Source organism: Trichosurus vulpecula, chromosome 3, assembly GCF_011100635.1.
Source record: "Trichosurus vulpecula isolate mTriVul1 chromosome 3, mTriVul1.pri, whole genome shotgun sequence".
Lineage (NCBI taxonomy): Eukaryota > Metazoa > Chordata > Mammalia > Diprotodontia > Phalangeridae > Trichosurus > Trichosurus vulpecula.
The window spans coordinates 56458724-56484620 of record NC_050575.1 but is presented as its reverse complement, the minus strand read 5'-3'; the positions used below and the strand labels follow the sequence as shown (position 1 = coordinate 56484620).

The window sequence follows — 25897 nt, the reverse complement described above, 5'->3', positions numbered from 1 at the left end:
ACTAAGTACAATATAAAATAAGTCGGTTTGATCTGCTACTATTTCATTTGTAACACAAAAAGAAATGTTGATTTAAGAATTAAGGACACCATAATTCTTTCATTCTTAAAATCCAAGACTTTCTTTAACACATCACCTGTTTACAATAAAATGCATCATTTAATAGATTTAGGTCAGAAGGCATATCCAGGAATCATGTTTCAATATCTACTCTTATTCTGAAGTTAATTTCATTCCTGAACAGTATGGGTCTCATTCATCAAGTCAGGATTTCTACGATTTCATAAAGATGGCAATTTAAATTTAAAAAAAGAAAAAAATTAAAAGTATTTGTGCTTTTAAGCATTGCTTATTTTCTTTATTCTTTTTCCATCTCATTTAATTATTTGTAGATTAAGGCCTTTTCTCTATTCCCTTCTTTCTGAAGGTACATCAGTTATAGAAATTTGAAAAATACATGTTTTTAAAAACAAGAAAACAACTCAAATCATGACAACCATACTGCTCCCCAGTTCCCAGCTGGTGAGGTAATATGTTACTGCTATTGATACTTTATCAACATGAAAGACAAAATTAAATCACATCTTTTAGGTAATACATGCAAGCTATTCTCTTACTTTTTTACATAGTCTGTGGAGTCCCTACTTTTGAGAGGCACAGTGGACAGCAATCAAGGTACTTTTATAGTTTTTGTTTCATAAATGTAGTTGACGGATGTTGTATTATGCTATATATTTGAGCTATCTAAATCTGTAAGTGAAGAAAAGTGAAGTTAACGATGCTTATTCTCACTTATGAGTAAGTGCACTTGAAAGCAGTGAAGACAAGTTCAGCATTTGCCCCTAGCTCCACAGCACAATCCTCACACATCCATAGCACGGTCTCATATAAACACATTCACAGATGCACCCACATGTGCACGTTTACACAGACATACAAACACACATTTTCTCTCTCTCTCTTTCTCTCTCTTTCCAGAAGAAGCCAGAGTTACAGCTCTTTTTGTGATTCATTGTAATTTTTGGAATGGTTCTTAAATTTTTTCAAATTCTTTTAAATTACCAACTTTTTTTTAGCCTTTTTTTTCTTTCAATTTTGAACCATTCCATATTTTATCTTTATTGCAAAAGTCAACATGCTTCTTAGAAATTCAGGTTGTAATCAGTAAAACAAACATTACATATAGGAATTTAAATGTATAAACAGTTAGAAATCCAACAATATCTCCTATTATGCTATTACACAAGGTCACAATTTTGAAAAAAACTATAATACAGGCATCCTATACATCAAGAGGAACCACGATTCCTTTTCACATGATTTTTTTCTTCTTTTTGAACTAATGACCTGTCGCTGTCGTTACCCATTTCATCTTAACAGGACAATGTTTTCCAATTTATTTTAGCTGTTGAAAATTTGTCTTAAAATTATAACATGAAGAAATTGAGGGAAACTCTATACATCCCTGGGTTGAATCTTGGGCATGGGAAGCAACCCATTGTTAAACCAAGCTGAGCAAGTGTGTTGGTATCATTTTCTTTTAATGATCAGCTGCTTATAAAGATGTCATGCGCATTATGAAGAACAGTAGAATATACTACAAAGGCTGTACGTTATTTCATAAAATGAAGCTACCAACAAGAGAAAAATTAGTCACAGTAGTTACCCGCTTTTACAAAAAAAAAAAAAAACCCTCTAGGATTTTGAAAAAAAAAATCTTATATAGGAAAATGTTTAAGCTACTTTTTGTTAAATCATCACTTCAATTTTCTAATAATATAAACAGCCTGTATTTAAATTCATCTGAGAGGCTCAAATCTTTTCTAAAATCCCCAGAAATTATATTTAGGATGCTTGAATATTCTAGAAATAGTAGGGTGTGCTGAAAAGGTTTCACATCTGACTAAAGAAAGCTTCTATCTGTTCTCCACTTTAACCCTCTCCTTTTTCTTTTCTTTGTCCCCCACTAAGTAGAAACCCAAACACATCCCTCATCTGCTCACTCTCTGAACTGAGATTGCAAGGTGTCAGTTTAGAGGTTAAAAAAAAATCATATGAAAAGGAATCCCATTCTATTGAACTGTGCCAGTCTACTGAAATTTTTCTTACAGCTCCATTAATTTACTGTAATCTTCAGTTTCCAAATACAAAAATACAACAATTCTTATTGAAATCTATACGCTGGTAGTTTTAGTACACAAAAAAACCAAATTATTTACAAAATTATACAGTTTAAGAAAAACTTTATACAAAAAATATATAAATCCTTTGTTCCCTCTATCATTTTTAAACTGTCAGGACTCAAAACATTCACAATAATGGATCTTTCAAAATATATACTGACTGAGCCACAGACATTAAGAAAATGTCATTAGAGGTGATGGGAGAGGAGCAAGATTGCTTATTCTAGGTACCCCATTCTAGTATTTTCATTCTTTCATAAGGTCATTTTAGCCTTAATGTTAGTAGAAATACAATAATAACCTAGAAAGAGAAGTCCTCATTAGGAAGGTGAAGTTGTAAAAACTTAAAAGGGATCCTGGTTTCATATGCCACTGCAGGAAAATGGGATGTAAAGGAGACACAGATGATACAAATATGGGATTTAACTTCTTATGGCTAAGTAAATCTAGAATCCTGTTGGTTTTAAGTTCCTTACTTGACTCTTTTTGTACTGAGGAATAGTATTTGCCACAGGAAAACATAATCCCTGATAAAAGTGAACACCAAGAACCTTCTAAAGTCAACAAGAAGTTTCGAATGTTCACATCACATAAATGAAGGAGAACCATAGATAAATGCAGGTGTGCATATTCTTGAGTGACATACTCCATTTATATTAATCACGGTTAATTTCTCCAGGGGTTGGTACAGCGTAGTGTCGCTCCTCTACTGTGCCATCTAACATTCAGAACACAAGGACATTAAATTTACATATATATTTTACTTAACAGATAGAATCTACTCTATATAAGTGTACAGTAAAAATGCACACAGTGAAGAAAACTGCATATTAAATGATGCATGTATGTTCATGGACAATGAAAGCCACAAAATTATGAAAATGCATCATTTTCTATTCAAAGCCAACTTACTACCTTCCATTCATATAATTTGTTATTGTGAACCCCACCCGCCACCCCAACTTCTCCATCATGGTTTAAATTCAGGAAAAGGTAATTTTGAGATACATTAAACCTTTTAGGTTACCTAAAACTAAACTGCAACTTTAAATAGCATTCCAACAAACATGGTGAAAACCTTCGCCATGCCCATGAAAACATTCCTTTAAGTGTTCCAAGTGCTGGTTTAGTTCAAAGTCTTTTTATTAAGGAGGGATCAGCGTTTCATGAGCCAGACGAGCTTCTCTCAATACTGTGCACATTTGGCCTATTAATTCAGGTCCAGGGGAGGCAGGGCAGAGAGAAGAGGGAGAAAAAAAAAATAAAAGAGCAATGGGCACAACTGTCTCAGATTTGGAGAACTTTTAAAAAGCAGGGACTGAACCAATACTGACAAAGTAATAAAAGTAAAGTGAACAGTGTCCGAACCTGGGAGAGTTCAGATGAGACTGAAAAATGACAGAATGGAAACATCAATGGAGCTAGCGATGTCACATAACATTGTAGAGAACATACAGGATTTGATGTAATTTACATTGAAATAGTATTGTGGAAGATTATATTATATGTATCATACAATTTATGTTCATATAAAAACTCTGAAAAAAATTCAGACTGAATACAAGCCAGGCTCCTCCATATTAAAAAATTAAAACAAATTGTATTTTTCTTTCAAGATGAATCTTAAAACAAGGTTTAGTCAAAAATATCTCCCATAGTGAGACGACCCCATCCATAATATCTGAGAGTTACGAGATTCCAGGCTACTTTGACATTTAATGAAATTTTATCAGCAGATTATATTACAAAATAAAATTTCTAAACACCCTGTCATCTACATCATAATCCCACACCATCGAAAATAGGTGGTGTGGAAAATAAGGCTCTAGAGAACACCCATACGACTCTTGTGGATCTTCAGAATTGTGTAAAAGTCACTAGGCCTTTGGCTGCTTTAATATCACATACAGTTATGAGATGTGTTTAAATAGCAAACTTGCTGTCTTTAAACCTATGTTGAAAAGAAAAAAAATAAAAATTTTTGGCTCAATGACGTCTTTAAATAATTTTAAAAAGTTGTTCTTCTAAACAAAATTCCTAAAACTATACAGCTCCCATCAGATTTCATCTTCGCCAAGAACGCGATTCATATTCATCTTCATCTTCATCATCATCATCATGCAAAAACAAATCTGAAGCTTCAGTCTCCTAGAGAAAGAGAAGGTACAGTCACTGTAAAGGTACAAGAGAATGTTAATTAAATGCTAATTAAATACAAAAATCACTGTATTTTTAAAAGTCAATACATTTCAAGTTAGGATATAGATTAGATACCTTAGTTAAGACAAGTCCAGTTAGGAACCAGAAGTCTCTAAATTCCAAGCCACTCTCTTTTGCTCAAATGTCCTTTCAGTCAACCATTTATTAAGCTTTAACTATGTGAAAGGCACTATGCTAAACAATGAGAAAGAAAAGAAAGGCAAAAACAATCCCTGGCCTCAAGGAACATTCTAATGAGGAAGACAACATGTAAATAACTAGTTACATATAGGATAAAAACAGAGCAGATTGAACGGAATTTGAGAGGGAAAGTGCCATCAGCTGAGGGGACTAGGAAAGGCCTCCAGCAGAAGGTGAGATTTGATCTGAGTCTTGAAGAAAGTCAGGGAAAATAAAAGGTAGAAATGAGGAGAGAAAGCACTCTAGGCATGGGGACAGCCCAGAGAAGCAAGATGGAGCATTATATGTGAGGAGTACTAATTAAGACAATACAGTGAAGCTGGACTGTAGAGTGCATGGAGGGAGTAATACATTAGGAGACTAAAAAGGTAAGAAAGGGCCAAATTATTAAGACTTCAAATGTCAGATTCCAAGCATAAAAAGGAGTCACTAGAGTTTACTGAGTAAGAAGGTGACATGGAAAATTTACTTTAGCAAATGAGTGGAGGATGGATTGGAGTGAAGAGAGACCTGAGGTAGAAAGACCAATTAGAAAGGTATTGGAACAGTCCAGGCAAGAGGTGATGAGTGTCTGAGCTTGGGCAGCTGCTATGTGATTGAAGAGAAGTTGACATAGTTAAGAGATGTTGTGAAGGTAGAACCAAGATTTGTCACCAGGCTAGAAATGTGGAGTGAGGAATAAAGGATAACACAAAGACTGTGGCACTGATTTTAATAAGAAATCTTCTATGCATGTCAGGCACCTCTCCAAGCAAAGGTTACCCTTTTCTTTTTTTAACATTTTAAGTAATTTATATGACTTGTAATTCAGCTTAAACCAGCAGTTCATAATTAATAAGAGAACACAGCAGTAGGAAACAGTTAATTATCAATATTTTAGAAGCCGATTGTTTTGTTTGTGGATTATCCTAGCTCCTGGTTTCTCTTCCTTTTATCTCCCATCTCCATATCTGTAGCAATTATGTTGCTTCCCACCATTTCCACCAATGGGCTGAGGGTAAGGGGGAAATTAAAAGCCATAAATTTTATTACTTAAAAGCAAAGAGGAAGTTCAAATAACTGGCTAAAATGGGTTTTTAAGATCATGTCTAAGTTTAATTTTATCCACAGAATGAGTGTTCTCATTTGCCATGAGTAAAAGTTGGTTTTAACAGTCTCAGCAACCCAGGAAGGACAAAAACAAAGATTAAGCAATGTTATCTGAAACAAGTTAAGAAAAAAATTCTCAAGATGACTTTTTAAAGTTACAGACGCACATACCCTCATTGAAAACTGCTTTAATTCTTCAACAAGATTTTAAACTTTCAAACTTATACCTACCTATACATATCATCTGTAGATGACTCCCTCATCTCTCTTAACTATAATCCTTTATCATAACTGCCTGACGGACACCTGTACCTGGATGTCCTATAGGCTTCTTAAATTCAACATATCTAAAAGTAAAACGAATTTTCCCTAACTCATTTCTCTTAACTTCTCTACTCTGACTGAGAACATCATAATGATTTTAGTTGTAACTTTGGGAAGGAGGAGGGAGAAGTGTAAGAAGACTGGGGGTAGCCAGCTTATGAAGTGTTTAACACCAGAGGATTTTTATATTTTATCCTTGAGATGGTAAGGAAGTGCCACTGGTATTTACTGAGTGATAGTAGTGGAGGGCTCAGGGTGACATAGTGAGACCCGCACTTTAGGATGATCATGCTGACAGCAAAGTGGACAGCTAGAGTGGGGAGAGACTTCAAGCAAGCAGACTAACCACATATTGTTATTGCAATAGACCAGGGTCAAGGTAATGAAAACCTACACCAGTGTACTGGCAGTGTCAGAAGAGAAGGGACTATATATGAGAAATATTCTGAAGCTAAAATTGATAGGCCTTGGTGACTGATTGGAAATAAGGGGTAAGGGAGAATAAGGAGATGAACATGACACCTAGACTGTAAGCCTGGGGGACCAGTGGTATTCTCAATAATCAGAGGAAAGTGAGAAAGGGGGAAGGGTTTGAGAGGAAAGATAAGTTCCGTTTTGGTTACCAGTCTGATATATACAATACACAGCTGGAGATGCATGTCTGGAGGTCAGCAGAGAGGTTAGGTCTGGATAAGTAGATCTGATAGGCATCTGTACAGAAACAATAATTGACTCCATGGCAGCTGATAAGATCAGTATAGAGGGAGAAGAAAAGAGAGCCCAGGACAGAGTGGGATAGCCATGGTTATAGGTCATGACCCAGATGAAGATCCAGCAAAGCAAACTAAGGAGTAGTCAGATAGGCTGGAAGAGAACCAGGGCAGAGTACTGTCATGAAAACCTAGAGAGAAGAAAATATCAAGGGGAAGAGGATCAAATGTCATCTATTTGAAATGATAGCCACCTCAAAGATGTTTCTTACACCAATGTCCTGTAAACATCTTAAACTAAACATGTTCTAAACAGAACTCATTATCATTCCCCCTAAACCCTCCCTTCTTTCTCACTTCTCTATTGTTATTGAGGGTAATTCCTTCCTCCCAGGCCCCCAGGCCCACAACCTCGACTCCTCATTCTCTTCTACTCCTTTAGCCAGAGAAAGGAGAAGAGATACTGGACAATAGCTAGTGAGGATAGATGGATCAAGAGAGGGTTTTTTTTGAGAATGGGGGAGACATGAGTATATTTGTAGGTAGTAGGGAAGAAGCCAATAGTCAGAAAGAGACTGAAGATAAGTGAGAATGGGGATGATAGAGGGGGCAATCTGCGAGGGAAGATGGGATAAAATAGGATCACTTGTGAATTTAGGTTTGCCTTGACAAGGTGAAGGGTCACATCATCAGGTGAGAGAGGGGTGAAGGAGGAAATAATGGTAGAAGGAATCTGGAAGATGTAAGCTAAGGAGGAGAGGATAAGAGGAAGCTTTTGGCAAAAGGCCTTATTTTTTCAGTAAAACATAAGGCAAAGTTTTCAGCTGAAAGGATAAGAAAGGCTTGAGGAGGGATAAAAAAATTTGGAAAAGCCAGCATGGTCAGTGGGATAGTGAGACAATCAGGGAAGTGTAAAAGGATTACCTTGCTGCAGTGAAGGTCCAATTGAGATTATGTAACATAAATTTGTTGTGGATTCAGTCAACATGGTTTTGTGATTTTTTTTCAGCTTTATTCAATAGCAGGGGAGTAGGAGTAAAGGTAGCGGATGGTCAGAGTGACCTAGGGCTGAGGCTTGGTAAAGCAAAATTGATGACAAGATAAGGGGGCAAGGGATTTAAGAGAAAAAGACAGTGTAGAAATGAAATGGTTCAAAAAGGGTCAAGATGGAGAAGTGAGGAGAGTGTTGCCAGTTCAGAGGTGAAAGAAATAAGGGGTGAAAGGACTGGAGATCACAGTAAAAATGAAGAACAGAGTTTGAGGTTACAAGGTAAAGAGAGAGCTGGGACGACAACAGATTGTGACCAGAAAAGGAAATTTCAGAGTTCGTGAACACAGAGTGGAACACTTGTAGGTAATAGCAAAATCAAGGTTATCACCATCTCTGTGTGTGCAGCTGAAGTAGCATGGAGGAACTGATCATGGGAAATGAGCAAGTTGAGAACCTGGGAGGTAAATATATTAAAGAGACTATTAATATGTATTTTGAGGTTTTTACTAGGAGGTCAGGATTTAGAGAGGAGAGAAAGGCTGTTAGCTAGTCACTGAATTTACTGAGGGGAGCATCCTAGAGGGCAGTAGACAAGAGTTACAAGAGGGTTGTAGACAATGGATTCAGTGAACCTCAAAGGAGTTAAGGCTACTGAGTGATGGAAGCAGAGAAAAACTTGGAGATGGCAACGGAGAGTAAGGAAAATTTTTATCTCTTTCACCTCAACCAGTGAGTCAGAGGGAATGAGAGAAAACACAATCACTGAAGGAAAGGGTGGCAAGGATGCTTTCATTTTTATCTCTATATTTCAAATGCTTAGTATAATTCCCAGCCTATAAGAGACACTTAATAAATGCTTGTTGAAGTAACCTGAATTCCATTCTTCTCCATATGATAGATTTACTTCCAATTCAAGAAAACAAAGTAAAAAGAGGCCTTAATTAAGCTCTTAAAAATTATTTACCTCTTCCTTGGCTTCTTCTTCCTCAGTTTCTGTGGATATAGATGGTACCTTGGGTTTGTGCCATGATATCTGCAGTCTTCGGTCTTTGAATTTTGATCCTTGGTTTGCAGCCTGCAATATTTTTACAAAAACAAAAGTATTCTTTCAAATATAGGAAATACTTAGTTCTTTAAATACTGTGTTTTTTAGAGGTCAAAGGTATGATTCAGACACACTCAGTTAAAATAAATGCTAAATAATCAGTGGCCAGAAACGGATATGCAAGACATCTGTTAGTGCAGTTTTAAGCTATTGAAGTTTAAAACCATGCTGTATATCCTCTTTATTAAAAAATGCCCTGTATAACCAACCTTTCATGATGTTTAGAAAAATGGAGAAGATCATTAGTATTACAGTCAAGATTTAAGATTCAAATATTAAGGGGCAGCTAGGTGGCATAGTGAGTAGGATAGTGGCCTTGGAGTCAGCAGGACCTGAGTTTGAATTTGACCTCAGAAACTTGACACACTAACTAGCTGTGTGACCTTGGGCAAGTCACTTAACCCCAATTGCCCTGCCTTCCTCCCTCCAAAAAAAAAAAAAGATTCAAATATTAATCTCTTGGAATAATTATTTGGCATCTGCAAATTTTTAAAAGCTTAAATATTATATACATTGCATCCATAATAAATTCTTAGAACATATGTATCTTCTTATATCTTTCCTGATTTCCACATTCTCATCTACATTTTATCATTTTATTTTCTATTAGCAAAACAATCTTGTACTTTTTAAAATCCTTTTATTTCTCTAAAATGATTTCCAGCAGTGATGTAAAAAGATTTTAAGAAAGCCTGGTTGAAAGGAATGAAGTTAGACCTCTAGTGCCCAAGTGAAGATTTCTGATCATAGGATCATAGATTTAGGGCCAGATGGGACCTTTACATGCTAGCTAGTCCGACTCCCTTATTTTACAGGCTCAAAGAAGGTAAAGGAAAGTGAAAAGTGATAAGGTCACACAAGTATTAAGCAGTAAAGCCAAGTTTTGAACTCAGGTCCTTTGACTCAGGATCCTGCATTCTTTCCCCTGTACCATGCTGCCTTACTCTTCTAACTGACCTCTAGCTTTGAGTTTTGGTGCTATTTATATTCTACATATGCAATTTTTCTTTCAATTATATTTTATAGTACTCTAGTAATTACCAGTTATTTTAAAGAAAAGACAACATAATGAAGAAATTTAACGATTTGTTTAGAGTCACAGAAGAATTGAGTAAATAAATTAGAATTCAAAGGTCTTTTGGAGGCCCATTTCATTATTCTTTTCCCCCAAATTGCAGTGACAATGAATTATCCCCAATTTTTTGCTCCACTCAAACCTTCTTATCTGGAGTTATCTAACCTGTAGCACATTTTCCGTTCACTAATGAGAGGTTGTTTACCTCTGTACATACACTGGTGGCACTATTAAACTACAGAAATGGAACGGACAACACTTGCAATTGTGGCCCAGTGCTAGGACTTAACAGAGGGAGAGTGTTCTTTTTTCAATATAGGGTTAAATCAGAAACTGAAAAGACTATATATAGTCTCCCTTGGGTTGAGGCCTTTTCAGTACAAACTGGTTTATGAAGTAAACCTATCCATATTTGATATATGTCAAATCTATACCCCTCTGTAGTTCCAGGAAATCTCTTCAGCATTTCCTGTGATTTAGAAATGAGTGCTGGGACCACCAGTGAGTACCCATACATTTACATGTTCTGGCTGAATACTGCTCTTACCACCATAACATCCATTTAAAAAAGTCTGGTAAACCAATACAGAATAATATAAACATATCAGCAGTACATACATCTGATTAAAAATATTACATATAAATCTAAATAGTTAGATATGAAATATGTCAGAGTCTTAGATTTAGCATTTTAAAGTAAGAAAGCAAATAAGTAATCTAATCCAACTCTCTTCTTTTTCAAATTAAAAATTTTCAGGTCCAAAAAGGAAGTGATTTGATCTAGGTCACATGGCCTTGGCCATGGTTATCATAATAGTTTACACTTAAATGGAGTTTTAAGAGTTATAAATGAAATTTTCTACTCAACCTTTATGTGAATGTACAGACTAGGTAATGATCCCTTGTCTAATATAAGCTATCTACAAGGTATAAATTCACCTAATTAAGACTGATGGCAGTATTTATGAAAATAACATAGAACTTACTAAAATAAAAAGCTTCATCTAGAATGGGTCACACTCAAATATTAAATTTAAGAAATACATACCACATTCCTAAACTACACATCCAAAGAGTTGAATTAGATTGCAGAGAAGATAATTCTATGAATGTTAAATTGCAAGAACTCTTTGGAAAAACCATGAAGTATCATCTCCTTAGTGGAGAAAACTTCAAAGACTTTTTTAAAAAAGTAAACTGGAAGATGAGAATGGGTGAAACTCTGCTTGGAGAAGCTGTAAGGAAAGGATAACTGCTATATGAGAAGTCTGCAGTAATTACAGCAGCAGTATTCAGTTGCCTTGTATGAAGCTCTACTAAGTCTAAAATGGGGGATGGGGAGGAATTAGAATGGGGAGGAATTTAGTGGAATGATGATAGAACACATACAAAGGCTTTTTCCTCCTCCTAGAAACTTAAGACTTCCTTTCTTCTGACTTCAAAACTTGGTTATTTTGGAACTGAAGCATCACAATATGGACAACAAACAAGTTATTCTATTTTGAGCAAATTTTCAAAAATCAAAGGTAGAAAGTTATCTGTTACATGTTAACTTGTAAGATATCAACACATTCCCAGCATTATCAAAAGAAAAACCAGTTTAGATTAAGACTAGCTATTTCTGTTCCAATGTTTTAGACATGGCCAACTACTGTGTCATGGTAATGTATTACACAATAATCAATCTGTGCCACAGTCCCACAGACAAAGTTCCATGCTCTACTTACATTTTCAGCTTCTGACCTAGACTTGTATGTTAAAACAACACTCAGAGGTGATTCTTCTTCTTGAAGATCTTCAATATCTCCAAATTTCTGTGAAATGAAAATGTGTAAGATTCATAATTTAGAAGTCTAGAAAGTGGATGACTGCAGTAATTTCAAAGTCATCAATTTTAACAAATTTCAACTTCATGATAAATTTATCCTCCTAGGGCAATCAAGTGCCCTTAAGCAAGCCTGATATTTGAAACATTAAATTTAGCTGGGGCAAAATGTTTACTATAATATGTATACTTATTGTGAGAAGCAGCATGGTATAGTGAACCGGGCTGAGACTGGAATCAGGAAGACTAGAGTTCATATTCTGACTCATATACTTATCAGCTGTGTCTACGGGCAAACTATATGGCACCTCTGAGCTTCAAGTTCCTCATCTGCAAAATGGTAATAATTCATGTGATACCTATTTCACAGGACTGTTATAGGGTGCATGAGATGTACACACATGCAAGGGTGTGTGTATGTCTAATATATGTGTGTATAACTTTGGAAATCCTAACACACTAGATAAATTTCTTCTATTATTATCACACACACACACATCTCCTTTCCAAAGAGAACATACATGACTCAAGTTTTGTTAATCAGAAGGTATATTTCCACCAATTCTGAGCCTTCCATTTTGACAGCACCCTATGAAAATGCTTTGAAAGTTGAGAGCACTCATTTCTAAAATTTCATTGTACTTTATCCTTGTCTTTTCTCCCTAAAGAACTCTCGTAGTAATCTAAGTTTAATTTAAGACTATAGTAAATATTTATAGACTCTAGATACATAAATACTTCATATGACTATTCTAAGTACAAGGCAACACATATTTGGCTATTCTATGATCAAAACAAAGTCTCAGACATTCCTCAGTTACCAATTCTGTGCTGATTCTTAAACAATCACTTTTAGAGGAAAATTATGTATATATAGTACATAGAAAAACTTTTATTATAAATTTTACTAATATAAAGGCCATGGAGTACATGATTTAAAAAAATAATAAAGTACACTACATTCTTTAATGTAAATTTCATATAGACAATTGATTCTAACAGAACGCTTTCATTGATTTTTGCCAAATACTTATATCCATAATCAACCTATGGCTGTAATTCAACCATGATTTGACAAATGGAGTTGCAGTTCAATCTAACTTTTTTCTGAAGAAATTTATTGTCATTAAATTTGATATGTGATCTATTAAACTATTTTTCACACTCATAGAAATTATATTCATTAAATTGAAACTTCTTTCAGCTCCAGTACCTCTGACTGCAACAGTGTTATCTTTTTAGGTTTTAGTATAATTGCAAGGATTGGAACACTGCTTGATTCTCTATTATTATCTACAAAATCCTGAAAATCATTCAAATCAATTTCATGTTTGAAAATTTCACTTAAATGATGTTTATTCCCCGCCACCAGCTATCCATGGTGAAATCAGTTCTTTATAAGGTCAAACAGATGGCTCTAATAAGTCAAAATAATTAAAAATCCTTTCATTGTTGTTTCTGTCTGATAAAAAAAAATGTTGAATTACATTTTCTAGTAACATTTCTAGGAAGAGAATAAATTTATTATTGTTATTAAATGGAATGTCTTCAACCTTATCTAATGTAATCAAATCTTGAACCTGAGATTCATGCTTATATAGTAACAATCTTTACATTTTTCAAGGTTTTTGTAGTGCATTTGACTAATTTTTGTGTTTTCTAAATGCTTGTTGATTTTGACTTCAATGTATCTGAAGGTAACAAAAATTCTCAAAAAATGTCAATTTTGCAACAAATTGATGTTAGTTAATATCTTTCCCAAACCAGAATAATACTGAGAAAAATACACATATAATGCAGGATATGCATGCCATGCAGCAGTAGCAGCTCATAAACCACACAGCTATTCATCTTAGTTCCAGTACTTAACCAATTTTTACACTTTCAATTTCAAAATTTTTAGCTACACTTTTTGGTTCAGCTTGATTTTTCCTAAATTAGTGATAAACTAAATTTTATTCAGAAACACTTCAAATGATTAACTTATCTTATTTCAAACATTGAATCATTAAATGGTAATCACAATCGATGACTTTTGTTGTTGTTGTTGTTATTCAGCTGTTTCAGTTGTATCTAACTCTTTGTGACCCCATATGGGGGTTTCTTGGAAAAGATGCTGGAGTGGTTTGCCATTTCCCTCTCCAGCTCATTTTGCAGATGAGGAAACTGAGGCAAACAGGGTTAAGTGACTTGCCCAGGGTCACAAAGCTAGTAAGTGTCTGAGGCCAGATTTTAACTCAGGAAGAGGAGTCTCTGAACTTTGCACCACCTAGCTGCTTCCATGTAACGTTTATATTTAATATAATTTGTTGTATATACATCTATTTGCTAAAGCCAAATGAAAATTTTAGGGTATTTTCTGACAAGTCTGTAGTTACTCTAATCTTTCTGACCAACATCATATTAGCACCACCAGAATAAAATGAATTAAGTTTGTTTTCAAATATTCATTATTAAAGCCACAATTATTTAAAAGTAAATAAGGATATATGGAAAATACACTCTGCTGTGATTGACGGCAATTATTTTAAAGCAATGATTAATATTACTGGTGCAGGAACTGATTAAAGTGAGCACTGAGTTTAACCACCAGCTTACAAAATTCATGTTAACAAGTGGCTCCTACAAGTCAACATGAGCTGGTTCCAGCACACTGCTGTCAGTAACATTGAATACAGTGTGCAATTTATAACTCATAGGACTTCCTGGATACTGTAACTGGAAAGTTCTGCAAACACTCAAATTTATGGCAAACTTGCTTTAGACAAAATAGCATCACTTCAGCCAAGCATTATGCCTAGCTGTCCAGTGTACTTGGCAAGGAGATTTACTTAGCAACATTAAAACAAACAGGAAAAATTAAGCATTTACTTTTGACCTTAAGTAACCCATATGATAAAATTTCAACTGTATGAGGCAGCCTTTATATTTTATAAATTTATTATCTCCATGTGTGAACTGAAAGTGGAAAAGATGAAAGTAATGGGCATAAATGAAAGAACAGGCAAGAATCCATGCATTGGAGGGCGAGCTGGAACTTTGCATTCATGACTCCCCTACCAAGTAGCAAGCAACGTTTGGAAAAAGGCTAGAGATATTTCTTTCAAAAAATCTGAAACTGAAAAAGGCATCTGGTGGGTAATGGGAAGCTGTAGCTATATATACTGCCTGCTCATAAATGATCAACATCTGGGTTGATAGCACATTTATACTTGTACAAGTCAAAAAGCAAACACTGGAATACGTGTATCATAACAGAACTTGGGGCCCAATTCTGCTACCTTAATGAATTTATCCTATGATTTTGGCTTTTCTTGCAGATCATTTCCCTTTTGTAACTTAACTAATTGGTAGTCCATGTAATAAATATAACGTATTCTGAAAAAATGCCACAATGAATGCATTTATGTGTTGCACTGTGGAATTCTAAAAGCAAATATTCTTTTATGATCTTCAACATAAACTGATAGAAATTGTAATATCAATGATTTTACAACTACTTTCCAAATGTAAAGAGCATCCAATATTGATATACAGAATGCAGTGAAGAAACATTAAAAGGAGGAATTTGTTTCTAACCTTGGATATTGTCTTCATATTTTGATTATACATTAAAAACTTACTGAGAAATGCTGTAGTAATTCATCTTTCTCCTCTTCAAAGAAGCCCATAACTGTTATTGCTCTGGGGCGGTGATCCACCACCATGTGATTTAATGAGCCCCTTCCTCTTGCTCCACGGCCTCGGCCTCTTCCTCGGCCTTGAGAAGACATGGTCTTTCCACGACCCACAGGCAAAATACCCAAACGAGCAGCCTAAACAAGAACAAAAAGATGTAGTTACAGTACAATCTCTAACCTTGGGTCCATCATCAGAGAAGGATGACATAACAAAAAAGTACAACGAAACATTATCTTGGTAGAAAAGCCAACTCTTCTTCAATCTCACCTCAACCTGTAACTGATTCAGTTTTTTCCGTAATTCTGTTGTGTCTTCACCAGAAGATAGTCTCTTGTGGAAGTCTAGTTCTGCATCTAGCAACTCTTTCTGGGCCTTTAAAAAATTAACAGTGAAATATAATGTTTTAAAATCTCATTCATAATATTTTGTTCCTAAGAATTTTGACTATGTCTGTTTTATGAAAGTTAAATAAACTAGAAAAAAAATTTTAAAAGTTGTGACAGCACTGACTTCAATGGTTTTCATAAATCGCCTTGTCTATGTATAGAGTATCATATAAACTGTAAATAATACGTAATAATAATAAAAATGTTCTTCCCTCTGATAAATTTTTAAAATCTAAAAGCTTTTAAAATGAACACTTTGTAAATGTCTAAAGAAAAAAAAAGATTTGATAATTCCCTTAAGTCATGTTGGAAAATTTACTATATAGAACTAAAATCAACCAGTAATTCCAATTATATTATAAAGGTATAATAATTCAAATTTGAAAATAATTACAGAATCACAGAATGCAAAAAGTGGCAGGGATCTCAGACATTTGGTTCTGCCCTGGACAGAAATCAATGAAAGGAAGTGGTTTCTTTCCCTTATATTAATCCTAAACCTGTCTCTTTGCTATTTCGACCCATCATTCCTGGTTCTATGAAGTTGTCTGGGGCCAATTCAAACAAGTCTAATTTTGGTTACATGACAACTCATCAAATAGTTGACATAGCTTTCACATCTCTCTAAATATTCTCCTCATTTGCCTAAATATCCATAGTTCCTTTCACTAAAGATCTGATAGCATGTTGTCCATTCTTCTCACCATCATTTCCTCTGGGCACAGTCCAGCTTGGCTGGTACCCTGAACCTAACAGAACCCTCCAGATATGGCTTGTTAAGGACAAACTTATGTTAGAAATACAGTATGCTTGCTTTCCTTACAGCTCTCAATTCTGTTACTATTTTTATTCTTTAAAATGAAATTCTAATAAAATTAGTATTTTATTTGCCTTTTAGATGAATAATCATGAATATAATAAATTTTATGTAGATGTATATACAACATACACACACACATATATAAAATTTTCATGCTTGACACCTTTCACCTATAAACATAACCTCCAATCCAACTATCTATACAGTTATAGTATATTATTTAATATTTCAAAATAAGGAAACAGATATAAGTGACAAAATCTCTCCAAGACCAGAATAAGTAGGTCCATAATACCTCACTATCCTTTACGTCATATTAAATCTAGTGTTACCTTTCGAAAATTAAAAGGAAAAGGCCAGGGTCATGTGACCAACAAGACAAAGGACTAGTTTCTGACTTCATCATTCAACTGAAATTGCTCTCTCCAAAGCTAGCAGTGATCTCTTAATTGCTAAATTTAATGGCCTTTTAAAATCCTCATATTTCTTGACTTTTGCAGTCTTGGCCACTGTTGATCATTATCTTTTCCTTGATACCTACTTTTTAGATTTTTGTGACACTGCTTTCTCCTGGTTCCCCTCCTATCTATCTGACTACTTCCCAGTCTCCTCAGAAGGATCTTTATCCAAGTCATGCCCACTAATTATGGATGCCCCACATGTACCACGTTCTGGGCCCTCTTCTCTTCTCCTTCTATTCTATTTTGCTTGGCAGTCTCATCAGCTCCCATAATGAATTCAATGATCATCTCTGAGAAGATGACATTCAGATCTATTTATGTAGCCCTAACCTCTTGCCTCACATCCAGTCTCACATTTCCTACAGCCTACTGAATATTTCAAACTTTATGAGCCATCTTTTCCCCAAACCCTAACCTCTTCCAATTGCCCCCCTATTACTGTTGAGGGCATTACCATCTCCCCAGTCACTCAGGCTCACAAGTGTCATCCTCAACTCCTCACTATCTTTCTAACCCCTAACATCCAATCAGTTGCCAAGGCATGTGAATTCTACCTTTGTAGCACCTCTCATATGTTCTCTTCTCTCCTCTGACACTGTCACCAGACTTCTGTAAGCCTTCATTACTTCACGCCTGGACTATTGCAATAACAGCCTGCTGGTTGGTCTCCTTGCCCAAGTCTCTCTCCACTCCAATCCATCCTCCATTTAGTTGTCAAACTGATCTTTCTAAAGCACATGTCTGACTATATTACCCTGTCCCTGTCCCCTCTCTTTCCCCATTTCCATTCAATAAACTCCAAGGCCTCCTATTATCTTAGGATCAAATATAAAATAACCTGATCCCTTCCTACCTTTCTTGTCTTTTTTACTTCCCTCAAGTACTCTGCAATCCAGTGACACTAGCCTCCTTTGCTGTTCCTCACACAAGACACTGCAAACCTAGGTAACTGGGAATCATTGATTAAAGATGTAAGCAGTATACACAGACAGAATCAACATTCATAAATTTAATTAACAGGTACCTCTGTCTTTGACTTCAGTTTGGATGGTGTAGAAGCTGCAGAAGATGTTTTTAATTCATCTTTCAACTGTGAAATTTTTTCTCCAAGCTCTTTCAAGGTCTTCATTATGTTTGCTCTTTCTTCTGGTTTCATGTTTTTGTTTTTCTCCAACTTTGATATCAGCATCTACATAATTAAATGCATCTTCAAAATTTATAACTTAACAAAACTAATACAGCTAGGTGCTGAAAAATTAAAACAGGTTTTCTAGAATGGACACTTAAGTAAATAACACTGTATGTACTCTCCTTCTCTTCCTTACAGAGGTGAGGAGCTATGGATGTGGAACACTGCATATACTGCCATACTCTATGGGTGTGTTGGTTAGCTTTGTTGAACTGCTTTTTTCCCCTTTTCTTTTTTATTCTGTTAAGAAGGATGGCTCACCAAGTAGAATAGGGAGTGACACATTTGGAAATAAAAGTGACATAAAACCAAAATACATCAATAAATTTTTTTTTGAAAGTGTGTGTGTGTGTGTGTGTGTGTGTGTGTGTGTGTGTGTGTGTGTGTGTGTGTAAAACGTAACAGCTGCACAACATGAATTTCTTACCTTTTGGCATTCTATTTGCTTCTCTAGTACTTCTTGTCTCTTTTTCCTCATATCTTGTTGTAGCTTCATCGCCTCCTGCATAAATAAAGTAAAGCTAAGTTTAGTGACAACATTTGTTACTGAAATGTAACAGAACAATATTTCTAAAGAATCACTACCTGAGAAGGCTTTCTCGTCAGAAAGAATTTCTATTGAAATCAATGCAGAGCTTATTAGAAAATAATTAAGTTTCCAGATCTATTTTATTTGAAATAATTCTAAAATAAAATCTATTGAATAGATACATAGTTACAGTTACTAAATAATATGAATTTATTTTCTGAAAGTGCCTTCTTCACTCCAAATAATCTGTTTTATAAGTACATAAGGATCACATCTATTCATGAATAAGCCAAATGAACATTTTTGACATGAAATGTTTCCAAAATGTGTGATACTCCTGTAATCCAGAAATGATATTAATGGCAAGAAGCTCTCAAGGTACATCACAAATATGCTTGCCAGAATCTGTACTTATTCTTCTTCATTAAAGCTCAATACACTTAAATATTACACTTGGTTAAAAAGAGAGGCTTATTTAAGTTACAAAGATACTATGTAAACTAAAAACAAATAACACTGCGAAATATATAAATTAAAAACCAAAGGCATCATCTAAACAGTAAAAACTGTCATACCAATCTCAACTCTTACATAAAACATCAGTGCCCTGTTTTCTTTCTCTAAACTTATTAAACTAGACAAGGACAAAATAGTGATAAGCAGAATCCAAACTTAATTCAGCTCTTCTTCCCATTAAGATTCAGCATTACAGAGCTTAGATTAGGGAATATACAAATGTATTATCCAATTGTTGGCTTAACTCTTGAAATATAAGAATACTCCAACAATATAGCCAATGTATAAGATAATATAAATGAAAAAACATTAAGGGGCAAGTGAACTCAGATTAAATGGAATGACTTATTTTGTCGTAGGGAATAGACAGTGATGACTATAGGTTTTCCTGCTCTAGGTAGAGAGCTCTGTTCAGAACTGTGGGTACAAAATACTCCAGACCCACCACTACGTCAGGCAGATTTACTTAATTGTTTTCCTTTATTATAAGGGAGGATTCAATGGGGGAACAGCTTAGTTTTGAGAATGGGTCAGACTGGGAAAGACTTGGAATGTAAAAAACAAGAAATGTCAACAAAACTTTTTATAACCTTTTTATCTTTTCTTTTTACAGGTACATATTATATAGTATATAATAGGAATGCGAAAAAAAATTCCCTTTTAATTACAAGAATAAAAAATGTATATAACTTAAAACCCTGAATCCTGGGAATTTTAGTATTAAATAACCAGATTTACTGCATTATCAGATCAAAGGAAACCGCTCCCCCCCCCCCAAAAAATATACAAAGATGACCTTTCTTCTGAATTTCCAAAATCTCAAATAAATTGTTACCTGTTTCTTTTTAAGAACTTCTTGGACATCATGGGCTTTAGATGCTGAACCAAGTTTTGGAGTTGCCTTTAAGTTTGTGGAGCTGTACACCATTTTTGCATGGCCTGATGATGAAAATATCTAAAATGTAAGAACATTGTTGCATGAGATCCTGGAACTATTTTAGTAAAAATTCATAACATTTCTAAATCTAAGAACCTCAAAATACATTCTTGCTCCCCTCCTCCCCTTTCACTGAAAATAGTTTCCTAGATAAAGTTATTTAAAAGCAAGTTTGTAGAAATTCATAATTTGGCATGAAAGCAAAGATATAGTACCATCTTTATGAATTAACATTTTATATTTTTATTCTTCTTTAATTTTCAAGCATTTTTATTTAAAATTTTTAGTTCCAAACTCTATCCTTCCCTGCTTCCCCTTCCCTCTCCCCAAGACAGTAAGCAAAACAAGAAGACTCAAATAAAAGAAAAAAATGAAAGAAACTGAAAAATAGCATGCTTCAGTCTGTATTCAAATAATACCACTTTTTTCTCTGGAGGTAGATAGTATGCTTCATCATTAGTCCTTTGGGATTGTCTTGGATCCCATTTGTATTGCTAAGAAAAGCTATTTATATAGCACAGAAGTTCTTATAGAAGATCTATTCTATCTCACAGAAATTCATAGCTTTTCATTGAACAATATTGCTGTTACTATGTACAATGTTCTGGTTCTGTTCACTTCACTATACATCAGTTCATGTATATCTTTCCAGGTTTTTCTGAAATCATTCTGCTTGTCATTTCTTATTGTACAATAATATTCCATTACAATCATATACCACAGTTTGTTTAGCCATTCCTCAATTGATGAGAATCCCTTCGATTTCCAATTCTTAGCCACCACAAAAAGAGATGCTATAAATATTTTTGAACAGATATGTCCTTTCTCCTCCCCTCCCCCTTCTTATGTCTTTGGGATATAGACTTAGCAGCCCTATTGCTGGATCAAAGGGTATGCACAATTTTGTAGCCCTATTGCTCTCCAGAATGGCTGGATCAGTTCACAACTCCACCAACAGTGCATTAGTGTCCCAGTTTTTCCACATCCCCTCCAACATCCAACATTTTCTTTTTCTGTCATATTAGCCAATCTGGTAGGTGTGAGGGGGTACCTCAGTTATTTTCATTTGCAAATCTCTAATCAAAACTGATTTGGAGCATTTTTTAATATGACTATAGATAGCTTTGATTTCTTTGTCTGGAAAACTGCCTGTTCATATCCTTTGACCATTTATCAATTGGAGAACGACTTGTATTTTTATAAATTTGATTGAGTTCTCTATATATTTGAGAAATAAGGCCTTTATCAGAGACATGTGTTGCAAAATTTCTTCCAGTTTTCTGCTTTCCTTATAATTTTGGTTGTACTGGTTTTGTTTGTACAAAGATTTTTTAATTTTATATAATCAAAAATATCTATTTTATATTTTCTAACGCTTTCTGTATCTTCTTGGGTCCTGAATTCTTCCCTTATCCACAAATCTGACAGATAAACTATTCTATGCTTTCTTAATTTGTTAATGGTGACACCCTACTATTTGCTGAACAAGTTGTAGTGCATAAATTTGATGGATTACTATTGTGCTGTAAGAAATGATGAAGGGCATGGCTTCCAAGAAAGCTGGGAAGAATTATATGAAATAATACAAAGTGAAGTGAGCAGAACCAGGGGACCAATTTATACAACACTGTAAAGACAAACAACTGAAAGAATTAGGAACTCTGATCAACACAATGGCCAACTGTAATTCCAAAGGCCTCGTGAGAAACATGCTACCCATCTCCAGATAAAGAGGTCATGGACTCAGAGTACAGATTGAGGCTTTTGTTTTTATTTTTGTTTTAGGGGGAGGTTTTTTCTGTGCACATGGTCAATGCATGAATTTGTTTTGCTTGACTATATGTGTTTGTAATCAGTTTTGCTTTCCCTACTTTCTCAATTGAGGGAGAGCTGGAAGGGGCCAGGAGGAAGAAGGAAATGGGAGAAAGAGAATTTGGACCTAAAAATAAAATACTACCAAATTTTTTTCAAAAAAGAATTATGATAAACTTAATGACCAACCATGATTCCTGAGGACTGATAACGAGCTACACTATTCACCTCCTAAGAGAGATAATGGATTCAAGATGTAGAATGAGACACATTGTTGGATGTGACCAAAGAGGGGATTTATTTTTGCTTGCCTATGCATATTTTTACAGAGGTTTTTGTGTTTTGTGTTTTTCTTTTCTTGGGGGGGCAGGGGAGGTGTTTAGAGAAAATAAATACCTATTAATTTAAAAAAAGCTTCCTGGCACTTAGGGCATGAGGCAACAAAAAACACATAATCTATTAATTCATTGGCTCATTTCTTATTACTCCACAAAGTAGAACATAAATTCCTGGAGGGCAGGGACTGTCTTACCTTTATCTTTACAACCTTAACACCTAAAAACAGTGCTTTGCATAGTAGATGTTTATTAAATGTTTACTGAATTATGTATTACTATGCAGCCTAAATAAGGTAGGGGTTCAGGGAAATATCTACCTGGCAATCATCTCCAGTGGTACCACCAGATTGGTTCAGTAAGTGTGCTGTATCACCCTGGTTTCCACTTGCTTGTCCAAGGCGATGTTTAACAGGAATTTTGTTAAGAACATATACACCAGGTGCCTGTGGTTTGTTCATCATCTGTATTGATACAATCGAATATATAAAAAATGCACATAAACATGTTAATTTCTATGAAAACAATATTTCTTACATTTTTACCGTCACACAGGCTCCCATGCTATAATGTACACTCCTACCTTCTGAATACTCCCATGCACTGTGGAGGGTGGAGATTGAGCTACCAGAGCTTGTTGCTGATGGAGGTGTTGCTGGAGATGATGGTGTTGTTGGGACAGGTGAGAGAGAGACGTCTGCTGCTGCTGCTGCTGGAGGAGCAGCTGCTGTGTTGGTGGTAATGGTGGTTGCTCATTATTTTCCCTGTGCCACAGAACTCTTATGAACCGGTTATTTAGAACAGCTTCTGTGCTGGAAATGGCTTTTCTGGCCTCATCATTCGTGAGATATTGGATGAGAGCTGCTTCAGGATCACCCTTGAAAGCAACCTAAAGGGGAGAAAATTAAATGAAGGCTTGTCAGGAGAAAAGGGGGCAGATAAATAAATCCATAGAGCATTTATGAGCAGTTTTATGAAAAGTGAGCGTACTGTAAGAAGCATCTGTCTGTCCTTTTAAATAGACCCACTATCTTTAAAAAATAAGAGTATTCAGTTTCATTTTGGAAAGCAAAAATATTAATTCAAAAGGCTTTTTTAATTTGTCAATAACATGTTATTTACATAATTATTGATGCCAACAAGAGTATGACTGATTCCAATAAAGAATTTTTTAAATTACTTTTTTTCTTTAAATATAAAATCCCAAAATAATGAATATACCAATTCTCTTGTAGTTTTCCCAGATAAGAAAATTATATCTTTATTCTTATCAATACTTAAGAAGAGGTAAAAGATTCAATGCCTGACTCTTCCTGCCCTTCAAGCCACCTTCAAGATTCAGCATGATGGTCAATCAAAAACTCAAACTACCAAACAGCAAACAGTCAAGAAAACATTCAATCCACAATCTGACCTTGGATAATACCAAGACCATATTCAAAATACTGTGTTCTGTTTGATGAAAAGAATTAGTGAAACCAAAAAGGAAAGCCAAATATCTTGACCTAGCTACTGAGTACATCAGGATACACTGGTTAGCAGAGAGGGATGAGATATTTAAAAATACCTAAAATCTCTACAATCTAGATTGAAAACAAAGCAACTTGGCAAAAAGCCACTTGTCCAGAGAAAGTAATAATTTTGGACAGGTGAGTCAAGAATATCATCATTAACTGTATTTCTTCCCAGGAGAAGCTGGAAAAGGAAAAAAACATCCAATCTCCAGCACTAAACAGAACTGTGAACCTGTCATTACTGTCAGGTCTATGCAGACTTCTCTTATCAGTGTTAACCACGCACTCTGCAAAAACATAGCCAAGAATCCCCCCACATGCTCTTGAGAGATAGTAAAACTCAGGCTAAGAACACACCACTCTGCCAAAACGAAAGAACAAAAATGATACTCTTACCCTCACTATAAAGGCACCCCACCAATATGACAAATAACCACACTCCCCGTGAGCCCACACCAGATTTTGGGTTTACCTGAATATTAACAATAGTTCCAAATTTGCTGAAGTGCTCATTGAGCTTTGTAATATTGTTGAGCTCCTGGGGAATTTTCCTGACTTCTAATTTGGTGTTCGTATATTGATTCTTTCTTAGGAATCCTTGTTTACTCTGATTATTATTCCCTTGTCTGAAAAGAAGAAAATTTAATGAATATAACTTAAAGGGCTATTATCTTAATCACTAAAATCATAACCAGCTACCAGACAAGGCAGCAGAAGTATCTAGTGCAAATAAGCTAAGATTGTCGTTTGGTATTTATGCTAACATGTTTTTTTTCAAAAACTCAACAATGCCTGCCAACAGAAGCATGTTATAGTGGAAAGAACATATGATTTGAACGTAGAAGACCTGAGTTCAAATCTCGGCTCTGCTGCTTACTATATATATGTGGCAAGACACATCTCTTTGTGCCTCAGTTTTGTCTTCAGCAAGATGAAGGGTTTGGACTAGATGATGTATGAGTTTCTTTCAGTCCAAATTACCATAATAGCTCCTATCAATAGGGATAGGGCATTTTGTAGGCAGGGAAATGAAGAAGTGAATTATGAAGTGTAAGGACTATTGAATATATAAAGGCAGAACTGGCACTAGAACCTCGATATGAAGAAGATATATGGATAAGCAAGAAGAAATCTAGCATTCCTGCTATTTATAACACTCCAGAACATAAGCATCATTTTAAATTAGTGGTTTTAAAATTGTGTGAGGTTGTGGGACCTTTCTCCATTTCTATTCATGTCCCAATAATCTCTAAAACTGGCTAGGGCTTGAAAGGTAAAAAGAACAGAGGCAAATTATACATCTTTCATTACCATTCTGTCTTATGGAACCCCAAGAGATGGATCCCAAGACAGTAAAATGTTGTACAACTATTTGAAAAGTACTGCTTTAAGGCATGATTATTCCTTTTAACGCACAAAATTCACAGGCATTAGAAAGCATCTATTAGAATTTATTGATTAATAAATGATTGTCTTACTTTCCCATCCAAGGCTTCTTTGTGAGCGGCCCTTCCAAACCACTCATAGCCCTTTTTCTGCTGTCTGGTTCAAGCACTACTCTGGTTATGTTGCTATTAATCGACACAGGAACTGGTGGTTCAGTTTGGATGACAATATTAGCAGCTATAGGGGAAAAAAAAATCACAATATTATTGATATTATACTATACCTAAGTATAGCATATAACAAATAAGTAAAATATGTATATATCAAAATATCCAGAATCAAAATTACAAAGTATTATAAAGAGCATGTAACTAATACTTTTTTCTTTCTAGGATAAAAGGAACTCTCTACCTATCTATCTATCTATCTATATATATATATATGCTGAAGTCATATTAGCTAATAGAATTCTGTTCTTACAGAAAATCTGAGCTAAAAAGATGAGTTATTATGTAGAAAAGACACACTTCCACAAAATGGTTGAAGTTTATATTAGAGTTAGGTTACATATTTGAGAAAAGCTAACCTTATAATACATTATGTAGAGATAAAACTTTTTAAAAGATAAA

General features: G+C 34.9%; 1 protein-coding gene across 2 annotated transcripts in view; it reads right to left on the bottom strand.

The window, feature by feature from the left end:
* Window positions 1-377: 377 nt before the first annotated feature.
* Window positions 378-25897, bottom strand: part of RBM27 (RNA binding motif protein 27) — a 63094-nt gene continuing 37574 nt past the window's right edge. For both annotated transcript variants that reach the window (XM_036750219.1, XM_036750220.1), the window contains exons 11-22: window positions 25361-25505; window positions 24355-24508; window positions 22952-23257; window positions 22689-22832; window positions 20120-20239; window positions 18667-18741; window positions 18075-18239; window positions 15651-15755; window positions 15326-15517; window positions 11605-11691; window positions 8662-8772; window positions 378-4331 (exon numbers count right to left, since the gene is read on the bottom strand). In XM_036750219.1, coding sequence (XP_036606114.1) covers window positions 4248-4331; window positions 8662-8772; window positions 11605-11691; window positions 15326-15517; window positions 15651-15755; window positions 18075-18239; window positions 18667-18741; window positions 20120-20239; window positions 22689-22832; window positions 22952-23257; window positions 24355-24508; window positions 25361-25505 — 1688 coding nt within the window. In that variant the 3' untranslated portion in view covers window positions 378-4247. The remainder of the gene's footprint in view (window positions 4332-8661; window positions 8773-11604; window positions 11692-15325; window positions 15518-15650; window positions 15756-18074; window positions 18240-18666; window positions 18742-20119; window positions 20240-22688; window positions 22833-22951; window positions 23258-24354; window positions 24509-25360; window positions 25506-25897) is intronic.